This window comes from Centropristis striata, chromosome 15 (assembly GCF_030273125.1).
Source record: "Centropristis striata isolate RG_2023a ecotype Rhode Island chromosome 15, C.striata_1.0, whole genome shotgun sequence".
Taxonomy (NCBI): Eukaryota; Metazoa; Chordata; class Actinopteri; order Perciformes; family Serranidae; genus Centropristis; species Centropristis striata.
In genome coordinates this window covers 2,740,098-2,763,950 of record NC_081531.1, presented here as the reverse complement: position 1 = coordinate 2,763,950, position 23,853 = coordinate 2,740,098, and the positions used below count along the sequence as shown (strand labels likewise).

Sequence of the window (23,853 nt, the reverse complement as noted above, 5' to 3'; positions counted from 1 at the left end):
GAAATCTGAGAATATATATATAGAAACTTGAGAATATATATTGAAATCTGAGAAAATATATTGAAATCTGAGAATATATAGAAACCTGAGAATATATATTGAAATCTGAGAATATAGAAACCTGAGAATATATCTTGAAATCTGAATATATAGAGAGAAACCTGAGAATATAAATTAAAAGACTGAGAATATATATAGAAATCTGAGAATATATATATAGAAACTTGAGAATATATATTGAAATCTGAGAAAATATATTGAAATCTGAGAATATAGAAACCTGAGAATATATATTGAAATCTGAGAATATAGAAACCTGAGAATATATCTTGAAATCTGAATATATAGAGAGAAACCTGAGAATATAAATTAAAAGCCTGAGAATATATATAGAAATCTGAGAATATATATATAGAAACTTGAGAATATATATTGAAATCTGAGAAAATATATTGAAATCTGAGAATATATAGAAACCTGAGAATATATATTGAAATCTGAGAATATAGAAACCTGAGAATATATCTTGAAATCTGAATATATAGAGAGAACCCTGAGAATATAAATTAAAAGCCTGAGAATATATATAGAAATCTGAGAATATATATATAGAAACTTGAGAATATATATTGAAATCTGAGAATATACATAGAAACCTGAGAATATATATTGAAATCTGAGAATATAGAAACCTGAGAATATATATTGAAATCTGAATATATAGAGAGAAACCTGAGAATATAAATTAAAAGCCTGAGAATATATATAGAAATCTGAGAATATATATATATATATAGAAACCTGAGAATATATATTGAAATCTAAGAATATATATAGAAATCTGAGAATATATATAGAAACCTGAGAATATATATTGAAATCTGAGAATATAGAAACCTGAGAATATATATTGAAATCTGAATATATATAGAGAAACCTGAGAATATAAATTACAAGCCTGAGAATATATATAGAAATCTGAGAATATATATAGAAACCTGAGAATATATATTGAAATCTGAGAATATATATTGAAATCTGAGAATATATATTGAAACCTGAGAATATATATTAAAAGTCTGAGAATATATAAAGAAACCCGAGAATACATAGTGATACCTGAGAATATATATTAAAAGTCTAATATATATTATAACCTTCAATTTAGACCTTCAATACATATTCTCAGGTTTCTATATATATTCTCAAACTTAAATTCCACATAAATGATAATAAATATATGTATGTATAATATATACAGTCCGCAATTGTGGTTTCATTTTCGTTGTGATATGTTTTGAAGAGATTGATCAATTAAGTTTTCTCTATGTGTGCCATTAGACTTTGTGACAACCATACACTATTAATGCAGTATACAACAATACAAAAACAGTCATTTCTATGCTACCCTCAAAATAATTATAATATAGAATATCGAGGCTGTTTTGCACCGATATAAACAAAGTTGTACCTTGATATTTTGGCTTGGGCAGTAAAAGTTAGAAAACCACTGATGTATACAAGCTAAATACAGAGGGTGGTTATATAGTAGTGTCCATATTTTATTCACAAATGTAAATTCCTCAAAACTATTCCACGTTTCACAACTTTTCCTGAAGAAGTCATTCATTTTCTTAGATGCGTTAAAATTGATTAGACTTAAAAATGCTTCTTTTCTGTATTAATGTTTATCAGAGCTTTTTATTCAATCTGACCCAGGTAGAAATTAAGGAATTATGATTATTATTATTATTATTATTATTATTAATACTTTTTATCGACTTTTATTCTAATTTCTGCAATTTGTTTATGTTGCATTGTTTTACTGACTATTATGCTCAGTTTCAAATTGTATCATTGTGAGAAATATTTTCTGCTTGTAAGATTTGTATTGTGAAATAATAATATCAGTATTATTAAAAATAAATAAATAAATAAATCAATAAAAGTAGTAGTGTTCATTTGCGTTATATTATTTTATTTGTTATACTATTTCCCCCACTGGGGGATAAATAAAGTCACATCTTATCTTATAAACATACCGAAGTCGGACCTTTCCGAGGGGCACCTGAATGCAGCAACACTGACCAATCACACATGTCTAAATCTGACCAATCAACTACTGGCGCGTTATTTGTTCCTCAACTCAGCTCGAAGCGGACATTTGTTGTCACGGTACGTGCAGCAGAGTTTAGTGTGTTTTTGGTGAGTTTAAGTCGGCAAAAATACACGAAACTGCCCTAAAACACATTTTTACCGACTAAAGATAAGACAGAAGGTGAGTTATGGTTCTTATTGGAACCTTGTAACTGAATGTTCTTTGATCTTTTTCACTATGCGACGTTCTAGAACGTTCGAATCGAAAGTTTATTGATTCTAGAACGTTCTAATGGAACGGGCCTCCATTAAAAATATTATGGAGGGAAACAGATTTTGCAGATTAAACAGCGAGAACACGATTATTATTAATATAGAAGCTGTATTATCGCCAGTTGTTGTGGTTCATGTGATACGCCATGTTGTTTAAAAGCAGTTGTGGAATGTAACTAAGTACATTTACTCAAGTACTGTATTTTAGCATAATAAACATGAGAAATATAAAGTGATTAAGTAGTTAAAATGAGCCTTGAAAATGCTGTTTAAATGAATGCAGCAATACAAATAATCCTAAAATATATTTGGGATAAATAAAATAACCTGGATAATCAGTACTTTTACTTTTCTTACTTTAAGTACATTTTGATACTTCTGTACTTCATTAAGTTTTAAATGCAGGACTTTTTCTTGTAGTGGAGTCATTTTACTGCAGTAAAGTAATCTAAACCAGTGGTGAAATGTAACTAAGTACATTTACGTCCAAGTAACTCAAAATTGTCTTTGAGTATTTCAATTTTAAGTAACTTTATACTTCTACTCCACCACATTTAGTCATTTTTAGAGCAAAAAAGTTTTATTATGAGTGTCTTTACTTGAGTTTTCCCATTTTATGTAACTTTATACTTCTACTTCACTACATTTTGAGGCAAATCTTATACTTTTTACTCCACTACATTTAGCTAGCAACTTTACCTACTTTTCAGGTCAAAATTTAACATAAAAAAACATGATCAAATTAAAGTGATTAGACTTTTTTTTTTAAATCTCATGACAGTATATTAAGTAGTTAAAATAAGTCCTATCGTTACAAAATTAAAATGCTGAGTGGGTCCATTATGCATAACGAGTACTTTTACTTTTGATACTTTAAGTACATTTTGATGCTGATACTTTTGTACTTTTACATGAGTATGTTTTGAATTCAGGACTTTTACTTGTAATGAAGTTATTTGACAGTGTGGTCTTAGTACTTTTACTTAAGTAAGGGATCTGAATACTTCTTCCACCACTGTTTAAAAGCTTCATTTGCAAAAATCTAAGAGTGGGGGTTTAATTATGTAATGTTTCTCAGGGACAGCAAAAATGTTGATTGGTGAGTTTGACCGGGGCCATGTTTATTTATCCAAAAGTGCCAGTCCCAATAAACATTGTAAATATTTCATTATTTTACCCATTACTGACCATTTCAATCAGTGCAATGGTGTTCTTTACCTCTCACAGGTCTTGTTTTCAGTTTGAAAAAAAGAAATGCATGTTAAAACTTTTTTTATGTACGTTGGAAAGACCTGCATATAAAATACAATAGTTTATATTACTCATTTTTAAAGATTTTATTCAAGATGTTTTCTTTTTATGGATTGATGTTGATAAAATAACACAACACACTTCTTCTGTTCGGGGTCAGATTGACCCGCTGACTTAAAATCAAGAAAGTAAACACTGTTTGAACCAGAAATGAACAAAATTACAACAACACAATAAGAGATTAGCAATATGGGTCTCACAGTTGCAAAGAAACAAATAGTATTTGACACTTCTGAGCCCTTTTATCCTCCACTTTGACTGTATGGGGAGTTGCAAATATGTGAAATGAACTATTTTCATTTTATATGTTGATTAAACTTATTAAGGAAAGCAGAAGAAGTTTCATCCCCCACAAATACTTTGAACTCTTTTCTTTCTTTTTAAAAATATATTATGGAATCAAGGCACTTACTTGTGAATCACAATGAATGTCATTGATATGAATACACTAAATTGTGATTTTATGTGTACTGTCATTACAAATTAATCCTAATTTGCTTTTTTTCCCAAAGGTAGGCCACCACATCACTGTCTTTTGGACAACATTCAAGTTCAGCTGGCAACATGTCATTTAACAACCGACAGATGTTGAAGCCCTCCAATAATGGAGGAATAATGGATTTCTTCAAGGTACCGATTTTCTACGATAAGATGAAATGTGTACTAAATTCCTACAGTATAGTTTAAGCGGTTTTTAATTCTGTCAAGAAAATAATTTCAAAATTGTTGAAACATGCATTTCATAAAAACATTGCTATCAATAACACTTCTGTCTGTTTTCTAAAGAGCCAGAAATCCAACCAGACAGAGGAAAGCAGTCCAACACCACAACCTGCTGCAGCGGTTTGTCATTTATTTTAAAGCTGTTTTTGGCAAATAATAATCTCTGACAGTTTACACTGACAATTATTTTTCTTATCTGACATTTTAATTAAACTTTTTTTGGCATATCATGAAATAAAATCAATTTAGTGGGTGTTTTCATTTCACTTTAGCCATGTGTTTGAGTTAAAATGTTGTTTTTCTGTTTGTCAGCCCTGTGTTAAACAGGAGACCTCACCAGGGAGTGCCACGCCTCTCCCCCAGCTCCAGCAGCGATCCCCTTCAGTTCAGCTTCAACCACAGGTGCTTTCCACCAACCGAATTGATTATTAAAAGTCTTTATAAATAGCAGCTGCAGCCCCTTTCATAGTGTGGTCCTGTAAATGTCCCGATATAATGCCGGAAAGATCTGTGCCGGCTTTTCGCCTTAGGGCGTTCATAGTGATCCCGTGAAGGCGTGATATTTGTGCCTATCCTCCTCTGTGACTACCTCTGGTGGCGGAAAATTGGTTGGATCACTTGATCCCGGCATCCCACTTCTGACGCGTTCATAGTGGAGGCGAGACGTTACTGAGCCGTAAATGTCCCGGCATGAAACGGCACTATGAAAGGGGCTTGTAGCTGTGTTTCCTTTAGGGGGAAGAGTGGCCACCAGGAAAGTCTCAGGCCACGCCCTCTCAAATGTCCACTCACTCTGCATGTCTCCATTACAAAAAAAGCCCCCAGAGGGATTTACGAGACGTATGATTTTCCATTGTTGCGTAATCGCTTACGCCTGGATTCCACTGGATGCGTAACGACTCCGACAGGGGTCTGTCCGCAACGGCTGCGTATCTACGCAGTCCGTCAACACCCACCGGATCCGTCTGTGTCGGAGCTGTTGCGGACAGCAGAGTCCCGAGGACGCACGAGATCTCGCAAATTCACGCCTAATCAATTGATATAACTGGAAGATAATCAACATCTCCTCGTTAATGACTGGAGACAAATCCAGCGACTCCGTCTAAACGAGCGCTAACGAGGTCGGCCGGCTTGTTAACGAGCCGGCCGACCTCGTTAGCGAACCCGAGGTATTTTATTTTGAAAATATACCGGTGTTTTATTTTGTGTCTGTGCAAGACTTCCTCTCCCGAACGATCTGCTCTGTGCTGAATTTATGCGTAGTGCTCCGTCGTCCGACAAAAATAGAAGCTCTGCGCAAGTGTTGCGAGGGCTGTCGGATGGCCCTGCGTTGTCGGACTCATTACGCAGCGGATCTGCAGTCGGTGGAATCTCACACATTGATTATAATGGGTGCGTAACGGCTCCGACGACGGATCTGCAGCCGTTACGCATCCAGTGGAATCCAGGCGTCAGCGACAGTTTCGACCGTGATCACATACGCAACAGATTAAACACGGGAGACACAACTGTGGCCGCCGTCGCTAATTGTGCACAATGTCAGCAGCTGATCATAAACAAAGCAGCATGGATAATTAGCACAGCGTCTCCACTGATCATAAACATAGTGATGTGAATTAACCGGCATCGCTAACTGTGCACAGAGTGTCCAGTGCTTGTTGTAAACAAACAGAGATCGCTAAGTGAATACCTCCTGCAGCAGCACATACACACTGTACTGCTACAGAGCTAACTGTTAACCTATTAACAGTTTGCAGACTGGAAGCTTAGGGGTTAACATCCCTTCCGGCTCTGCAGCTGGGAGAGACTGCTGCAGAAGGACTGTGCCGCTTTGACTCGGTCTTACTCTTTTTTGAAAAATAGTCGCTATGGGGGTCTGAAAAGTCGCTAAATATAGCAACAAAGTGGCTAAGTTGGCAACACTGCTTCGCCGGCTTTTACAAATGGCGCGTGTTGTTGTGGCGTTGAGTACTACGTCACATCCTGCTTAGCGTTCTATCCAATCGGCAACCAGGCTTTTTTCAGGGGAGAAAAAGTCTTGTCAAAAGACCGCTCCGGGTGGCTCATATTCAAATTAGGGGCGTTTCGGCGAGTGAGACCCGCCTCATTCTGGGTATTGGGCTGTAGTGGGAGCATCCTTTTTGACCGTTTTCTCGTTGTTTCTGAAGACACACGATACAGATCAACGGAGCCGCCCTCCCTCCGAGCTTCTAACTCCCAGAACTCCGTGCTCGTACAGCCGAGTAAAATAGGACCTGCGGGTGCTGGAGGCTCGGAGAAGGGTGGTTGTGTATGGAAATATATTTTATTGCAGTAAAATAAAATAAAATGGAACTTGTGTTTAATTTCTAGGAAGAGGAGTCTCATGAGACCCACACTTTCGAGTGGTGCTGGGGTGTCAAGAAGCCAACAACCTTCACCTGCAATAAACCAGGAACTGTGGAGGACACGCTGAAGAGAAGTTCAAAGTTTAGGGAAATCGCAAACAAGAACAAAAACAAAGAGCTTGTTATTCTGAGAGAAGGGAAAGCTATCAGTTCACACTTTCCTTGCTGCTTAATTCAAAATAAACGTCTTACTGTAAAGTACCTTAAACCGGTAAACAATGAGAACCAACCAGGTAGAGGCTCTGTCCAGCCCAAGAGAAAGGTGCCATCAGCTGAGCTTGTGATGTTTCATTTACCGACAAAGGGAGGCAAAAACGTGGTAAATATCATGAAAAACCCAGCAATAAAAAGAGACATTCAGGAAATTACTATTTATGCATACAAAGGTGAAAAAGTGAAGCAAGCCCTCAGAAGAGACGGACGTTTACTCAGTGCAGTGATCAAGAACAACCGTGTGCTCTATCGTACAGAGAATGAAGTAACCACTGAAATGTCCGATCTCGTTGATGATCTTGATGGTAAAACTTTCAAGATCATACACGATAAATCCAGTCTACCAGAGAGTCTCGATGATGCTTATGAAGCAGAAAACGAACCTGGGACGTCTGACACGAATGGCTCTCAGATATCTGAGATGAATGCAGGCCAAGTTCCTCCACAGCAGTCTACCACACAGGTAGTGAGTGACAACGTACCAAAAGAAAAACCAAAGGAAGATGACAACAAAACATCAGAAAACATGTTGCGTAAAATACCAGATTCAAAGATGATGCAGGAAAAGCTTTCTTCAGACTTTCAGTGTGTAGTGGAGGGAAAGAAAACTGAACGAGGTTCAAAGCTTTCTCGTACTCAGAATCTCTTCCGTGTAGAGTTCGGAAAGAATGCTCAGGCCTGCAGGAAAGTGAAAACAATGAGGAGACTGATGGATCTCAGTAATTCTGTTTGCCAAGTGAGAATAAATGGGAATCCAGGAGGAAGTGGCTTTCTCCTGTTTGACAGCTTCGTTCTAACGAATGCCCATGTAGTTAGCAACATTTATGAGCGCAGCAGGCAGCTTGATGAGAAGGTCACTGTGCATTTCTCTTATGAAAGTCTCGAGCCGATGGCGGCAGGATTCACAGTGATGGAGGTTGTTGGATATGAACACTTTCAGGATGAGTCTGGAAACACTTACGACTGGGTTTTGCTGAGGCTCCACGCTGATGAGAACTTGCCTGCTGGTCTCTTACCCAACTTCGGATTCATTCCACAGAGTGGTGGGATTTGCATTATTGGGCATCCTGATGGAGGTATTAAAAAGATAGATCCATGCATGGTTATTCCGACTGAAAATCGACCGCAGGTTGTTGAGAGGCATTACCATGAGAATCCGGGTGGTGTTGTAGTGGACAACAGTCATTACAAGGGGGGCCAGGGGCTAGTTCATTTGCTTACTGACCAGTTCTTTGGGTGTGTAGGAGGCGTTCAACATAACAGACAGGATCTAACCTACGAGACTAGTTTTTATTTTGGCTCGTCCGGCTCTCCGGTCTTTGATGAGCACTGTAATGTTGTTGCGATGCATTCAGGTGGATTTTCCTACAGCAATGCAAGGGGAGAACTCCAGAGTGTCCTTGAGTATGGCCACCCTTTGTCCACCATCATGGAACACGCCATCATCCAGTTGGTGGAAAAAGGAAGGTTTGACGTGTTGGAGAAATACCTGGCCTGCCCTTATGCACGACACCAAACCGTGATGAGCAACGTGAAGGCACTGGTTGAGCGCAGAAATAACACTTCATTTAAATGTGCAGTGTCAATTAACATGGCCATATACGAGTCAGACGAGAGTTTGAAGACGTTCTTAAACTTCTTCAATCTGAAAGTGGAACCAGTCCAAATGGAGATTGATTGAGTTTGGGAAGATGGTTACAAAGCAAACGGTTTCAGAGCTGAGGGTCAAAGTTTTAGCTTTGTTTTCATCAGGATGCGTTCATTTTCACTTCAGGACTGTGTTCATTGTTTTAAGGAACCATAATTTGTTTAAGGATAAAAAACAACTGTGGTTTCTCTATACTCGTATGAAATCACGTTTATATCTAAATGATTATTTTCATCAGTGCGATATTTCGTAATATTTTTGTTCAGCAAATACCAAATCATTGGACCTCCTGCATGATTCGTTCATATGTACAGATTTAAATTCTGCATACAAGCAATTTCAGAACTTTTTGTGGCATTCATCAATCCTTTCTGGCATCCTGTTTGTTTTAAGGAAGGATGAAAAGGTTTTTAAAGGTTACATTTTTATTTTTTAAAAGATTGTCAATGTGAAAAAAACAGACAATTTCATGGATTTTTATGGACTGATTATCGCTGATAACATCCATAAGACTTTATATCACTTTATGTGGGCGTTACCTTATGTTTGCAATGATTTTGTGGGTGAGAACAGACTCGACTGTTGCTCACGTGTTGTGAATCTCACAAAGGGTTTTCTTATTGTTATCTTAATATTAGAGAAAAATAAAAAAAATCCTCAGAAAAACTTGTATCCCCTATTACAGATGTATCTGTATTGGTGTATTTCCTGTCGCATAAGTAATAACAAATGACTGTTTGGTCCGGCTCATGACTTGGTCAGTAGGGTAGCAAAATTCCAGGAAGTCCGAAACTTTCCATTGATGGGAATAAACGGGAATAAACCGATATTTACTAAATTGAAGGTTGGCCGTTAACGGGAAACCTTAAGTAAAGTTGGGGAAAATTTATTTGAGCATAATCTTGTTTTTCATGTTTTTGTTGTTCATTAATATAATTAAAACTTGATAAAGTTCGACTTACTAGAGGTGGTCGGAAACATCGAGAAATAAAAAGACTGAAGTGAGAATTTTCTCTTATTGGACAAAACAATTCTTGATTTAATTTAATTTGGTGGACACAAAATGCAGTTAAACAGTTAAATCTCAATATATTGTATCGCAATACTCACCATATCACAAAATGCTTAAAATGCAATAATATCATATCGTGACTCAAGTATTGGGATACAATCATATCATGGAGCCTCTGCTGATTCACACCTCTAGTAATTACCAATAAATCTTATGAAATGTCATGTTTATTTTACTTTGAATATTTCCCCAGCTTAATTTCTCGTGGAAAGTTTCTGGAAAGTTTCCTCCCCTTTGCAAACCCCTTTGGTCACTATGCAGGAATGTTTGTTTTAAAAAAAAAAAGCCTTACAGATCTGTTTTTGCATTTTTGAAAAACTGTTTTTGGTTGTTTTGTTTTTAAAGAAAGTCAAACCTGGAGCGTTTGATTTCATCTTATTTTTAAAAGAAATGTAAAATGTCTGTTTTCTGTTATTGTCATTGTATTAATTTAAGTGTTTTGGTGCTTTCCTCTTTTGAAAGTGACCATTTCAATTTCAGAGGGATATTACCCACTTAAATTACATCATGATGATTAAAAAAACTGTTTATGAATTATGATGTTTTGACATCAAATAAATTGATTTATTACATATTTGGATTTTGATAGTTTTTTTCCCAACCAGCTGATAACACTGAATATCAGAAACACTGATTTCTGAATTTCATAAACATGAATAAACACGTGACATAAAGACATTTTTAAAGTCTATGAAACAAGGAGATGCAGAGATGAATTAAATGTCCAAATATTTAATGTATGAAATATATATATTTATATGAGAATAACCATAGTAGTATATGTTCACATATATGTTTATACATATATAAAAATGCCACGTTCATATATAATGTATGCTTATATTTTAGACATACATGTTATGAACATATGTATATATCAATTCCAAAGCACGTTAATATATGTCTATATATATTTAAATATAAATTAAATAATGTATAATCTATTATAATAAATAAGTCATGTATGTTCAAAATATGTATAAGCAGACAGAATGTGTTCATAAACTGGCATATATAAGTGAAATATATGTTCACAACATATTTTAATTAAATCTTTTATTTTTACAATTTTTTTATGATTTGTACAAATAACTGTCAAATATGTCACTATTATATATATACACACACAAATATAGAATAGTGAAACTATAAATGTGTGTACTATCTACACATGTACATATATATTTGTACATATATATAGATGTATATATACACATCCCAAAGACTGTCAATATATTATGTATAAATATATGGGTACATATGTGTACCCATATATTTATACATATATATAAATATATATATTTTCCAAAGACTGTCAGTATATTATATAAATAGAAAAGAAAGTCATGTGTTTAATATGATAGTAAAAAAATACAGAACATTTATCGCTTTATTGTTCATAAACTTGCTTGTATAGATGCAATATTTATGGGTAACATATATGGTCGCAACACATAACATATATATATATATATATATATATATATATATATATATATATATATATATATATTAAAAAAACAGATATTTTTAAATATATGCACTTTAATGCATTTCATACATGTTAGAACCCTTATCTTCATATAACCAGAGGATGGATATGTGTGATAATAATATATTTCCTTAAAGGTGAAACATATGGCAACTCTATCATCATCATAATAATAGATTGTTTACAAACAGCGATGACGTGTTTTGTGGGCGGAGACTAAGTGTCATATATTTAATTTTATTAGAATTACAAATTTAAAAAGGGTGATAAACTCTACTAAGCAATTTATTAGTAAAAAATAGTGCTTTTATACATTTCCTTTGTCATATGTAACATAATAAAATAAAAACAGGAGGAATCAGCGGGACGCAGGGCGGAACGTTCGAGCCGGGTGACGTTTCTCCACGGACACTTTAACAACGGACCGCAGCTGAAGGCCTGCCGACATGGAAGTGTAAGAATCTTTAAAATAACTTTAGATTAGTTCATATTTTCCTACAGTTAGTTTATTAATCGACAGTTACATTTAATACATTTTACTCCCGCAGCTAAATATTGTGGTCGTAGTTTGAGTCTTTGTCTCCGTTTCCGGTTTCTTTACTAAATCAGATTTTAGCACATTTTCTATTTTATCTTTAAATAGAAAAACAATGTAACATAATTTTTTTTATGTCTACTCATTAATACATATAATCCATAAAACCACCAAGGACTTTTTATTGAAAATTAAAGCCTAGTCTATCTGTTTTACAGTTTATGGATTTTATTCGTTTTAAATAAAATGTACTTTTTGTTTTTAGGTTAAATTAAAGCGAGAATCTGTCAAGTATTGTTTGTATAATTGAGCATGTGTTTACAGATTGTTGTCATGCTACTTTTTTTTTTTTCATTTACAGAAGAACTCTATATGCTCTCATATTTATAAACAAAATAGTTTCTGTTTTTTTCTCTCAAATATCTTTTGTGAATTTTAGCTCCGATCACATTATGGGGAATGTAAAGTTTAAAAATATATAAGTTGATATTTAACGAAAATTTGTATTTTATTCTTTTTTTAAATATTTATTAGAACTGTTGACATCTTGTTATTATCATTATTTTATTCTTTTTTTTTTTTTTGCTTTATTGTTTTATTTACAGAAGAACTTAAAATTAATTCAATTCAATTTTCAACAATCCCAACTGCTCTCATAAGCAAAATATTTTTTTTCTGGTATTTTTTCACACACACCCATATATATATATATATATATATATATATATATATATACAACCAACAACATAATACAATCAAGAAAAACAAATAAATAAAAAACAAAACAAAAAGCGAATGTTTCGTTAATCAGAATATGTCAAAAATATATTGAAATATATACATATTTAATAATTTTACATCGCATATATATATACATACATAGATACAAGAATATGTCAAAATAAATGTAAATATATTTCAATTTATATTTTAATATATTTTTTAAATTAATTTATATTATTTTTTTTATATAAATTGAAATATATATGTACTTATTTAAATATATTTTGAAATATTCTTGTATATGTGATGTAAATAAATTGAAATATATATATTTAAATTTATTTTGACATATTTTTGTTTTTTTGTTTTTTTTCTTTATTTGTTTTGTTTTTCTTGAGCCGCCCACTAAACCCTAAACGTAATACTCTCCATAATCTATATTCCTTAATACTCTTGACATTAGAAACACGTAAACACTCTGATGATAGTTTTGTATTTGTTGCCGACTGAAAGAACGTAAAAACTGTAAATGAAACATTTGATCTTAGTTTATTTTGTCACATATGAAGTTTACGAACCTCTAGAATGAACCTCGATACTCAACGTCACTTCTTCTCTTTCCAGGAAAAACGCCAACGCTGCCATGCTCAGTAACTACGAGGTAACGTCTCGCTGTTCTGCATTAAACCTTCCTGTAGAGTCCAGTGGAAATAATATTACTTCCTGTAGTCAGGAGGTGGAGATAAGGTTCTCCTCTCTGTTTGTTCTGTCAGGTGTTCAAGCTGCTGACGGACCTGAAGGAGCAGAGGAAGGACAGCGGGAAGAGCAAACACAGCGCCGGGCAGCAGAACCTCAACACCATCATGTACGAGGTCAGACGGCGCTCCGTGTTAAACTCTCTCCTGTTGATGTTCGTCACGTTATCACACTAATGTAAATACAAGAAGGTCTCAGGAGTCTGTAGGCACCATGTGCATCAGGAGATCATGTCGGGAAGCTGTCGAAGTAACGCTGCAAAGATCTGCGTTTTTTTATGTTTCATTCAAAAAAACCTCAAGTGGGGCGCCCCGGTGGCACACCTGGTAGAGCGCGTACCATAGAGGCACCGTCCTCGTGAGCGGGCGGCCCGGGTTCGAATCCGACTCGGAGCCCTTTAACCGCATGTCTCCCCCTTTCACTCTGTTTCTCACTATCAATAAAGCCTTGAAAATGGCCAAAAAATATCTAAAAAAAAATAAAATAAAAAAAACCTCAAGTATCGGGATAAAATCATATCGTAATGAAATCATATTGTGACTCGAGTATCGTGATGAATTCGTATCGTGATTCAAGTATCGGGATAAAATATATATCTATATAATATTTGTACCTCGGAGTGGTGATCGGCAACAGACTGGACTGGAGATCTAACACAGAGGCTGTGTACAAGAAGGGGCTGAGCAGACTCTATTTCCTGAGGAAGCTGAGATCCTTCAATGTGTGCAGCAAGATGTTGGAGATCTTCTACCAGTCTGTTGTTGCCAGCGCCATTTTCTTTGCTGCTGTGTGTTGGGGCAGCAGCATCAGAGCCAGCGACACCAACAGACTTGATAAGATTATCAAGAAGGCTGGCTCTGTACTCGGTCTCAGGCTGGAGACTTTTGAGACCGTGGTGGAGAGGAGAACACTGAACAAACTGCTGGCCATCATGGACAATGACCAGCACCCTCTCCATCACACAGTAGAAAGACAGCGGAGCACCTTCTCTCACAGGCTGCTCCAGCTCCGCTGTCATAGGGACAGATATAAAAAATCTTTCCTGCCACATGCCATCACACTGTACAATAACAAATAATAGCCTGGTTCATTACATACTGTCTATGCACTTTATGTGTTTCATAGCACCAACATTTTTATACTGTATATTCATATTTATTCTGCACTGGAATTCTATTCCACTCCTTCTTTAGACACTTTATTTTTTATTGTATTTTATTGTATTCTTATATTTTATTGCTTGAAGTATGCCGAGGTTGTTCTTTTTATTTAATTGTGTTGTTATTGTCTCTGTGTGTAATGCTGCTGCTACACTGTAATTTCCCAGCTTGGGATAAATAAAGTACATCTATCTATCTATATCTATCTAAATCATATTGTGACTTAGGTAGCGGGATAAATTCGTATCGTTCCTTTTAATAATAATATATATAATAATAAATATTTTAATAATCCGTTTTAATCACCAGCCATGTTGCTTCTCTGTCCTCTGATCTTCCTTCAGACTCTGAAGTATCTGTCCAAGACGCCGTGCAGCCGCCAGAGTCCAGACGTCGTCAAGGACTTCCTGACCACCATGATGCCGCACAAACTCACCAAGTCAGTGACAATCCAGTTTAGAGATCGCTTCAGATGAGCAGTTTTTATCTGTCTCTGTCTCTGGTTCTGACTCTGGTTCTGGTTCTGTCTCTGTCTCCGTCTCTGGTTCTGGCTCTGGTTCTGGTTCTGGTTCTGTCTCTGGTTCTGGCTCTGGTTCTGGTTCTGGTTCTGTCTCTGGTTCTGGTTCTGGTTCTGACTCTGGTTTTCCTCCGTCAGAGCAGAGAAGCTGCAGTTATTGAACCACCGGCCTCAGACTGCAGTGGAGATCCAGCTGGTGAGTGTTTCACTTCATTATTCCAGTTACTGTTATTATATTAGACTTTGTTTCTGTTCATCTCTTATTCAGATTTTTCTCTTTTTCACACATTTATTGAGCAACAAAACGAGTCAGCGTGTCCTGTTCTATGACTGGTGATACTGAAATGTTTCTTTCTCGTGTCAACATATCAAACAAAAAGTCCAAAACTGACAATCAGCTGATCCAACTAACACGTGTTTTCCATATAAAACCATCAAAAACACACATTCATTACATAACAGTCCACACCAGAGAACATTACAACCTACGAGGCCATTTTCAAAGCCGTGTTGACCTCTGACCTCCAGATATCTGAATATAAAAAGGTCCTATATTCCCTAAAGAGTCTCCTCTTGAGAGAAATAACCATCAAACCAAAGTTAGAATAGTTTTGGATTTTTCATTACTGTTAGTTTTAATTTTGTTGTGATTTTTTGTTTTCAAATCCAGTTAGTTTATGAGTTTTTAGAGTGAGTTTATTAGTTTTAATTCGTTTTTATTTTTTGGAAAATGCTTAGTTGTAGTTTAGTTTTTATTAGTTGTAGTTTTTTTGTAATGGGGTATTTGTTGGGTGCTAGATTTTTAAAAAAGTCCCAATAAATGTTTCCTTTATTTCCTTTGTCTGATCCATCTCAGCCCCAATAAGTTTATTAAGTCATAAAACCAGATAGATGAAATAGATTTCATATCAACCAAAAAGGTTTATGTATAAAAAAGTTGACAAAGACGAAAACGAAGGACATTTTCACTATAATTTTAGTTAGTTTTGGAACCACAAAATACAGTTTCAGTTAGTTATCAATTTTTTTAAACACTGGTTTCTATTTTTATTATTTATTTCATTTTACAAAAAGTTTTTTCAATTGTAGTTTTCATTATTTCGTTAGTTTTCGTTCACTATAATAACGTTGCTTCAAACCTCATTTCTCTGCCCATTATTAATTATTCATCATTATTCATTATTCAGCATGTTCTACTGTAAACGTGTCTGGTTGTGTAGCTTTGTGTTGGCAGGTTAACTGAAAAAAACCAGGAACTTAATATGATGATAATGTAACTCTGTCACTGAACGAGTGTGAACATGTTGGTGTGGACCAGCCGGACCGGTCTCAGATAATGATCTGGCGGTGGGAAGATGTTTTGCATCTGTGTGAGTCCAGAGCGCCGCGGGGCGTTTCTAGTTCTGCGTGGTGCATCAATCCAGCCTGTTACTGGTCCTGATGTCTGGAAACAGGCTGACGAGCTGCAACACAGTTATATTAGAGTCATTCTAGGACGGCAGAGGAGGTCAGCTCCACTCTAGCTGTCCTCGTTCCCTCAGCAGTCAGCAAGGTTATTATAGTTAACGAAAACTAACGAAATAACGAAAACTAGAATTGAAAAAACATTTTCGTTAACTGAAATAAAAATAAAAACTAGAGTTTTTTAAAAAACGATAACTAACTGAAACTGTATTGTGTGGTTACAAAACTAACTAAAACTAACTAAAATTATAGTGAAAATGTCCTTAGTTTTCGTTTTGTCAACATTTTTCATTCATAATTCAGTGTTTCTATTTGAACATGCAACACATGGTGAATATGTTTACTGAGACTGGGATGTTTACACTAGAACCAAAATTCAAAACAGTTAATAACCATATTGGGGCTGAGATGATAAACCAAAGGAAATAAAGGAAACATTTATTATGACCTCTTTGAATCTGGCACCAACACATAGCCCATTACAAAAAAACTAAAACTAACACTAAAACTAATAAAAACTAAACTAAAACTAAGCATTTTCAAAAACTAAAAACTAAACTAAAACTAGAAAACTCACTCTAAAAACTAACTAAAACTAACTGAATTTGAAAACAAAAATTCACAACGAAATTAAAACTAAAACTTATGAAAAATCCAAAACTATTATAACCTTGGCAGTCAGATGTGACTCCAGGCTGGATGTTGTCTTGTTTAGGCTTTATAACTCTCAGACTGTTGAGGGACCCCAGGACGCACAAAGACCCACACACTAGAGCAGTAGTTCTCAACCTTTTTGAGACGCGACCCCCAATTTAACATGCATGTTGTCCGTGACCCCCGCTCACTGAACACAATCTCTCACGCACAGTTCAGATCACCCAAAAAAGACACAAATTGACCAAAAAAGACACAAATTGACCACAAAATGATCACAAAAGACACAAAATGACCAAAAAAGACACAAAATGACCCAAAAAAGAAACAAAATTACAAAAAGACACAAAATTAATAAAAAAGACACAAAATGACCAAAAAAAAGAAACAAAATGACCAAAAAAATCACAAATCGACCACAAAAAAGACATTAAATGACCAAAAAGACTAAAACACATTAACACATGAACACTTTAACACAGTGGAGACAGAGCTGACTTCCAGAATGATTTGGCGACCCCCAGATATCATCTCGCGACCCCAATTGGGGTCCCGACCCCAAGGAAAATGGCCACGTCAGGTTTTTTGTACTAACTAAAATTTAGCGGAACTTTGGCGCGTCATTCCACCTCCGTCCTGACTGCCTGTCTTGTCTTTGACATGGTGTGTGTGTGTGTGTGTGTGTTGAGATGGTGGAGGAGAGTGAGGAGCGTCTGTCTGAGGAGCAGATCGAGGAGCTGATCCAGAGCGTGGCTGACCTCCTCCCCGGAGACCCGGAGCAGGAGAACGCCGCTCCAGCAGACGGCGAGGAGATGGAAGAAGCTGCTGAGCAGTCGTGACAGAACGGGACTGTTTATTCATCAGTGAGCATCAAGCAGACTGAAGAGACGCCTCGCTGGGACTAAAAGGACCTGATGACCTCATTAAATGATTCACGTTAAGGTGAATTATATCATTATATAATGTCTGCTCTTACATACAACATGCACACGCTGTCATTAGTGCAGTTTATAGACTGTGAGTCACAGATTTCTTGTTTTGCTCTAATTTGTATTTCACATCCGATGATGTTCCTGCAGAGACGGTGTGTGTGTGTGTGTGTGTGTGTGTGTGTGTGTGTGTGTGTGTGTGTGTGTGTGTGTGTGTGTGTGTGTGTGTGTGTGTGTGTGTGTGTGTGTGTGACTCAGTGTTGTTCTGTGTGTAGAGATGAGGCTGTGATATCAGTCAGTCATGTAATTAAACTTTGTTGCAGCACTAACTGACTGTTATTAGAGCTTGTTGTCATTCCAGCCTGTTTGCTCCACTAGATACAGCAAAACTTTGCACTTTCTACTTAGATTGATGCATTTTTGCATGAATATGATACACCAATGCTTCACCGTGTCTCTGTTAGGAGTTAGTGACGGCCAGACGGAGTATAAAGTATAAAGTGTCTGTTAAGGAGGACGAGTCAAACAAACCCAGGACTTTCACCAAAAGACGTAAAAAGACCAAAAATGACATTCAAGACCAAGACTAGATGTAAAATGACTAAAAGAGATACAATGATCCAAAAAAGGCACAAAATGACAAAAAAAATGGTAAAAAATTACCCAAAGAAAGACGTAAATATCCAAAAAAAAGGTGTAAAATGACCCCAAAAAACATGTAGATATATTTTAAAAAAAAGGTGTAAATATCCCCCCAAAAAAGACCCAAAAAAAGATACATATACAAAAAAGATACAAAATGACCACAAAAAAGACGTAAAAATAAATAAAAAAATTACAAAATGACCATGTAAAAAAAGACGAAAATATATATTAAAAAATGACAAAAAAAAAAGATCAAAATGAAAAGCAGAAAGTGTCAGTTAGGGTGGACGGATCAAACAAACCCAGGATTTTCACCAAAAGACATAAAAAGACCAAAAATGACATTCAAGACCAAGAATAGATGTAAAATGACTAAAAGAGATACAATGATCCAAAAAACGGCACAAAATGACAAAAAAAATGGTAAAAAATTACCCAAAGAAAGATGTAAATATCCAAAAAAAGGTGTAAAATGACCCCAAAAAAACACATACATATACAAAAAAAGATACAAAATGACCACAAAAAAGACGTAAATATAAATAAAAAAATTACAAAATGACCATGCAAAAAAAGACGAAAATATATATTAAAAAATGACAAAAAAAAAAGATCAAAATGAAAAGCAGAAAGTGTCAGTTAGGGTGGAGGGATCAAACAAAACCCAGGATTTTCACCAAAAGTCATAAAACGACGTAAAAAAACAACGTTCAAGACCAAGGCCATGAAATGATCAAAAGAGAGACACAATTCCCCCAAAAAATATTCATCTTATTCTCGTGGTCTAGTGATGAAAAAGTAAACAAACATCACCATAAAACTAAATGTGAAAAATAATTGACCAAAAAAAAAGACGTGAATATAAAAAAAGTTACAAAATTACAAACGAGACGTAAATATAAAAAAGGTCAAAATTGACCAAAAAAAAGACGTAAATATCCCCAAAAAAGTACAAAATGGCCAAAAAAGACATACAATTATAAAAAGGTACAAAATTTTTAAAAAGACATAAATATCCCAAAAAAAGGCCCCCAAACAAGATGTAAATATACAAAAAAGGTACAAAATGACCCAAAAAAGATGTAAAATTAAAAAAAAAATACAAAATGACAAAAAAAGACATAAATATACCAAAAAAGGTACAAAATGACCCAAAAAAGACATAAATATCCCAAAAAAGGTACAAAATGACCCAAAAAAGATGTAAAATTTAAAAAAAAATACAAAATGACAAAAAAAGACATAAATATCCCCAAAAAGGTACAAAATGACCCAAAATGACCCCCGACCTTTTATATCCTGCAGTCGGCAGGTTGGCTGTGGATCAGAAGCGACAGGATGGATTTTGGCGGCTACTGCATGATATCTGAAAGTGTAAAGTTGCGTTATTTGTACGTGATTGGTGAGACCGGGTCGTTTATTAATAATAATTCAATATCATTTTAAATGTTTAGTCAGTGCAGGGGTGGAATAAGGCTAGTGCTTTTATTTTGGTAGTCTATGAGTAAGGCTGTCTCCGGCAGAGACAGAAACTCTGACTGATGTGTGATTATTTTTAGAAATATGTCTCATATACAGTCTGTCAAGTGTTTGATTCATCTTTTTCTCATGGTCCAGTGATGAAAAAGTACAGAAACATCACCATAAAACTAAATATTGAATCTTCAACGGAGCATCCTGATAATATGGAAGCAGAGAAAAGCATCTTGTTTATAAAAACCCAGATGAAAAGTGTCTGCAGCTGTTTGTCACAACGTTTCCTAATGAGATAAAGCTTTGCACTTACAAATATATCTAATAAATAAAGACCAAAAATGACATTCAAGTCCAAGAACAGATGTAAAATGACATAAAGAGACAAAATGACCCCAAAAAGGACGTAAACATCCAAAAAAGCTACAAAAAAGAAAGACGTAAATATAAAAGTAGGTACAAAATGACAAAAAAGGAAATAAATTTAAAAAAAGATACATAATGATAAAAACGTAATACGTAAAAAAAGACGTAATATCCCTAAAAGGTATTAAAAAACGCCCCCCAAAAATAGATAAATGTCCAAAAAAAGGTACAAAATGACCAAAAAAACACAATAATATCCCAAAAAAGGAAAGAAAATAAAGGCCCAGAAAAAAGTAAGTAAGTAAAATTAAAAAGTGACTTAAAAAGGTGTAAATAACCCCAAAAAAGACATAAATATGCAGGTGAAAAAGGTAAAAAATGACCCAAAAAAAGATATAAAATTAAAAAAAGGTACAAAATGACTAAAGAAAAGATGTAAATATGTTTTAAAAAAGGTTCAAAATCACCCAAAAAATACATAAATATAAAAAAAGGTTAAACAATTTTTTAAAGATCACAAAAAACATGTAAATATCCCCAAAAAAGTCAAAAATGACCCAAAAACATGTGAAATTAAAAAAGGGTACAAAATGACTACAAAAAGAATAAACATCCCAAAAAGTGAAAACAAAAACATCCCCATAAAACTAAATATCGTATCTTCAACAGAGCGTTGTGATAATATGGAAGCAGAGAAAAGCATCTTGTTGATGTGTCTGCAGCTGTTTGTCTGGTCTCGACCACAACATTTCCTCATGAGATACCAGCCTCAGCAACATGACGGAGGGCCGAGAGCTGCTGCTGAACTCATGAGACTCATTTCACAGTGAGACGATGCAGCGAGGCCTTCAGTCAGTCCTTCACAGCTCTGAGCATCAAACACTAGGAGGTGAAGCTCAACTCTTTATGTTAGTAAATATGATCTCTCTTTAGGAAGAACTTTTCAAAATCCAACTTACAAAGTGTTTCACAAGCTGCAAAGTCAGAAAAGCATCAGGTTTAATTTAACTCTGTGGAGTCTGATAGAGCTATTATGTTCATTTTGAATCCTTTTCATGTCTTTTTGTGTCTTTGTAAGTCATTTTGTGTCTTTTTGTGTCTTTTTTGGTCATTTTGTGTCTTTTTGTGTCTTTTTTTAGTCATTTTGTGTCTTTTTTGTCATTTTGTGTCTTTTGTCGTTTTGTGTCTTTTTTTGGTCATTTTGTGTCTTTTTTTGTCATTTTGTGTCTTTTCTTTAGTCATTTTGTGTCTTTTTTGTCGTTTTGTGTCTTTTTTTGGACATTTTGTGTCTTTTTTTTGTCATTTTGTGTCTTTTTTTAGTCATTTTGTGTCTTTTTTGTCATTTTGTGTCTTTTCTTTAGTCATTTTGTGTCTTTTGTCGATTTGTGTCTTTTTTTGGTCATTTTGTGTCTTTTTTGTCATTTTGTGTCTTTTTTTAGTCATTTTGTGTCTTTTTTGTCATTTTGGGTCTTTTCTTTAGTCATTTTGTGTCTTTTGTCGTTTTGTGTCTTTTTTTGGTCATTTTGTGTCTTTTTTAGTCCTTTAGTCCAACATAAAATGTGATTTTGAATCTTTTTTTTAAACTTTCAAAACACTATCATGCTCAATAAAGAATTTTAAATGTGTCAAATGTGAACAAAGGTGTCAAATCTACCATATAAGAGGGTTCCATCCAGTTCTGTCATTTGATACTAAATCTATTTGAGCTTGTCTCCAGTTTTACTTGGTATATCATCATCAAACTGAAACTGGCCTCATGGAGTTTACAGCCAGAACTTTAGAGGTAAATGTACAGTAGGGCTCCACGCTGCTTTGTTTTCTAGTCTGATGGAGGCAACAAGTCTGGATTATTTGGAGCTCCAGGACACTCCACAGGGTTAAAGGAACTAAAAGAGTTGAAAGGAAGATAAAACTGATGAAAGTTCGTCTTAAGAAGGAGGTCAGAGTAGATGTGATTATATTTCTGTTCCACAGGATCTGACCTGCAGACTGGTGTATAAACAGTCAACCTCTTCACCTCCAGGCTCTGAGCCACTTGTGTTTTCACTGCTGGATGTTGTGAAGCAGCAGAGGAAGGATGTGCTGGTTAGATTTGTTAACCTCTCTTGGTTTGAGCTTCCTGTTAATGTCTCACATCAGTTTCCTGCTCTGGATCACAACCTGCTGAAGCAAAGTGAAGATCATGGCTACACACTTTAGTTCCAGGAGCCCAAAGAGATCCAGACACATGAACATGAAGCCTCCCAGTATGAAGACTAGATCATAAACTCTAATGTCTTAAGATGTTGAACCTTCATTTACATATTCAGACATACAAAAAGCCATCAACTCACTCAAAAACATGCTGTGGAATATTTAAGTAGTGTGTTAATTGGTTGAAAACCAAAATATTTGTGGTTTTGCAATTCATTTGATAACATTAGAAATGTAGGCCCCTTTATATTTATTCAGTATTAAGTTTTAAATACATAATGAAAATAAGATTCTGTTGCAGTCTGAGATCTCCCAAAGCTACCAGTTTACTGTTTAGCCCTTTAGGACCAAAGCAGTTTCAGGAGCGTTTGGAGCCGGTGCTAGTGCTGGTTCACAGTTGGTTCCACTGGTGTATGGACGCCCAATACATTCTGATTAACACTGAACGTAACATGGTAATGTTGGACTTTGTTGTTAGCTAACGCTAGCACTCTAATGTTAGCAATCGCCCGCTACCGTTAGCACACTAGCTCGCCCGTATCAATCACATTGCAGTTAAACAAATCAAATAAATGAATGAAACACGTTTTAGTTGGTCTTTCCTACGGCGCGGTTCGCGGTTTAAGACCAGCAAACAGTTGGTGCCACAGTGGAACCGGTTTTCCCAGCCAGGAGCTGGTTCTTGGGCGGTGAAAAACCAAAGAACCAGTTCGCAATTGGGTACAGGCCGGGAACCGGCTCTGGTCGAAAAGCCCTATAATAATTTCCTGACCATGAGACCCAGTTTTGAAAAGGATCAAAATGCAGTTTTAAGAGCTCAAAATACAGTTTTTAAGAGTTTTATATATATATATATATATATATATATATATATATATATATATATATATATATATATATATTTATATAATGTTGGAAATCAGTTTTGGGAAATGTGGTTGCCATTTTTAGTTGCCCTTTTAAGAAGTTAAAATAATATGTCAGCATAATACAGTCTTTATTCCCCAAAACGCAGGATGCTGTAAAATGTAAATTAAAAACAGAATGCATCATTTGCATCAGTTTTGAATGCTGTTTTAAATTGAATATACAGTTAAATTAATCTTTAGCTGTGTTTTTTGTGACTATTAATTATACTTATGACCAAAGCAACTAAAGGGACCAATAACTCAAACCTTCAATTGATTTACACAATGTTGTCAAATGTTTATTAATGACATGT

General features: G+C 35.0%; 2 protein-coding genes and 1 long non-coding RNA gene across 3 annotated transcripts; all 3 read left to right on the top strand.

Moving 5' to 3' along the window:
* The first annotated feature begins 2,195 nt into the window (after nt 1–2,195).
* LOC131987191 (uncharacterized) lies at nt 2,196–4,586 on the top strand. The gene is made up of 3 exons (XR_009395741.1): nt 2,196–2,278; nt 4,194–4,311; nt 4,468–4,586. It is a non-coding gene; the product is annotated as an uncharacterized LOC131987191 (long non-coding RNA).
* A 110-nt stretch (nt 4,587–4,696) lies between these two features.
* On the top strand, nt 4,697–10,218 carry LOC131986706 (serine protease FAM111A-like). Its single transcript, XM_059351796.1, has 2 exons — nt 4,697–4,806; nt 6,757–10,218. The coding sequence occupies exon 2, from the start codon at nt 7,075–7,077 to the stop codon at nt 8,683–8,685; it is 1,611 nt and encodes a 536-aa protein (XP_059207779.1). The 5' UTR covers nt 4,697–4,806; nt 6,757–7,074; the 3' UTR covers nt 8,686–10,218.
* A 1,359-nt stretch (nt 10,219–11,577) lies between these two features.
* crcp (calcitonin gene-related peptide-receptor component protein) lies at nt 11,578–19,765 on the top strand. Its single transcript, XM_059350892.1, has 6 exons — nt 11,578–11,670; nt 13,099–13,135; nt 13,248–13,346; nt 14,735–14,829; nt 15,046–15,103; nt 17,715–19,765. The coding sequence occupies exons 1-6, from the start codon at nt 11,663–11,665 to the stop codon at nt 17,862–17,864; spliced, it is 447 nt and encodes a 148-aa protein (XP_059206875.1). The 5' UTR covers nt 11,578–11,662; the 3' UTR covers nt 17,865–19,765.
* The last annotated feature ends 4,088 nt before the right edge of the window (nt 19,766–23,853 follow it).

Excerpts from the sequence above, each read along its gene's own strand:
- crcp (XM_059350892.1), top strand. Across the intron at positions 13,347-14,734 it reads TCAACACCATCATGTACGAG|ACTCTGAAGTATCTGTCCAA; the intron begins GTCAGACGGCGC and ends ATCTTCCTTCAG. Across the intron at positions 15,104-17,714 it reads CTGCAGTGGAGATCCAGCTG|ATGGTGGAGGAGAGTGAGGA; the intron begins GTGAGTGTTTCA and ends GTGTGTGTTGAG.
- LOC131986706 (XM_059351796.1), top strand. The coding sequence starts at position 7,075 with ATGTTTCATTTACCGACAAAGGGAGGCAAAAACGTGGTAAATATCATG.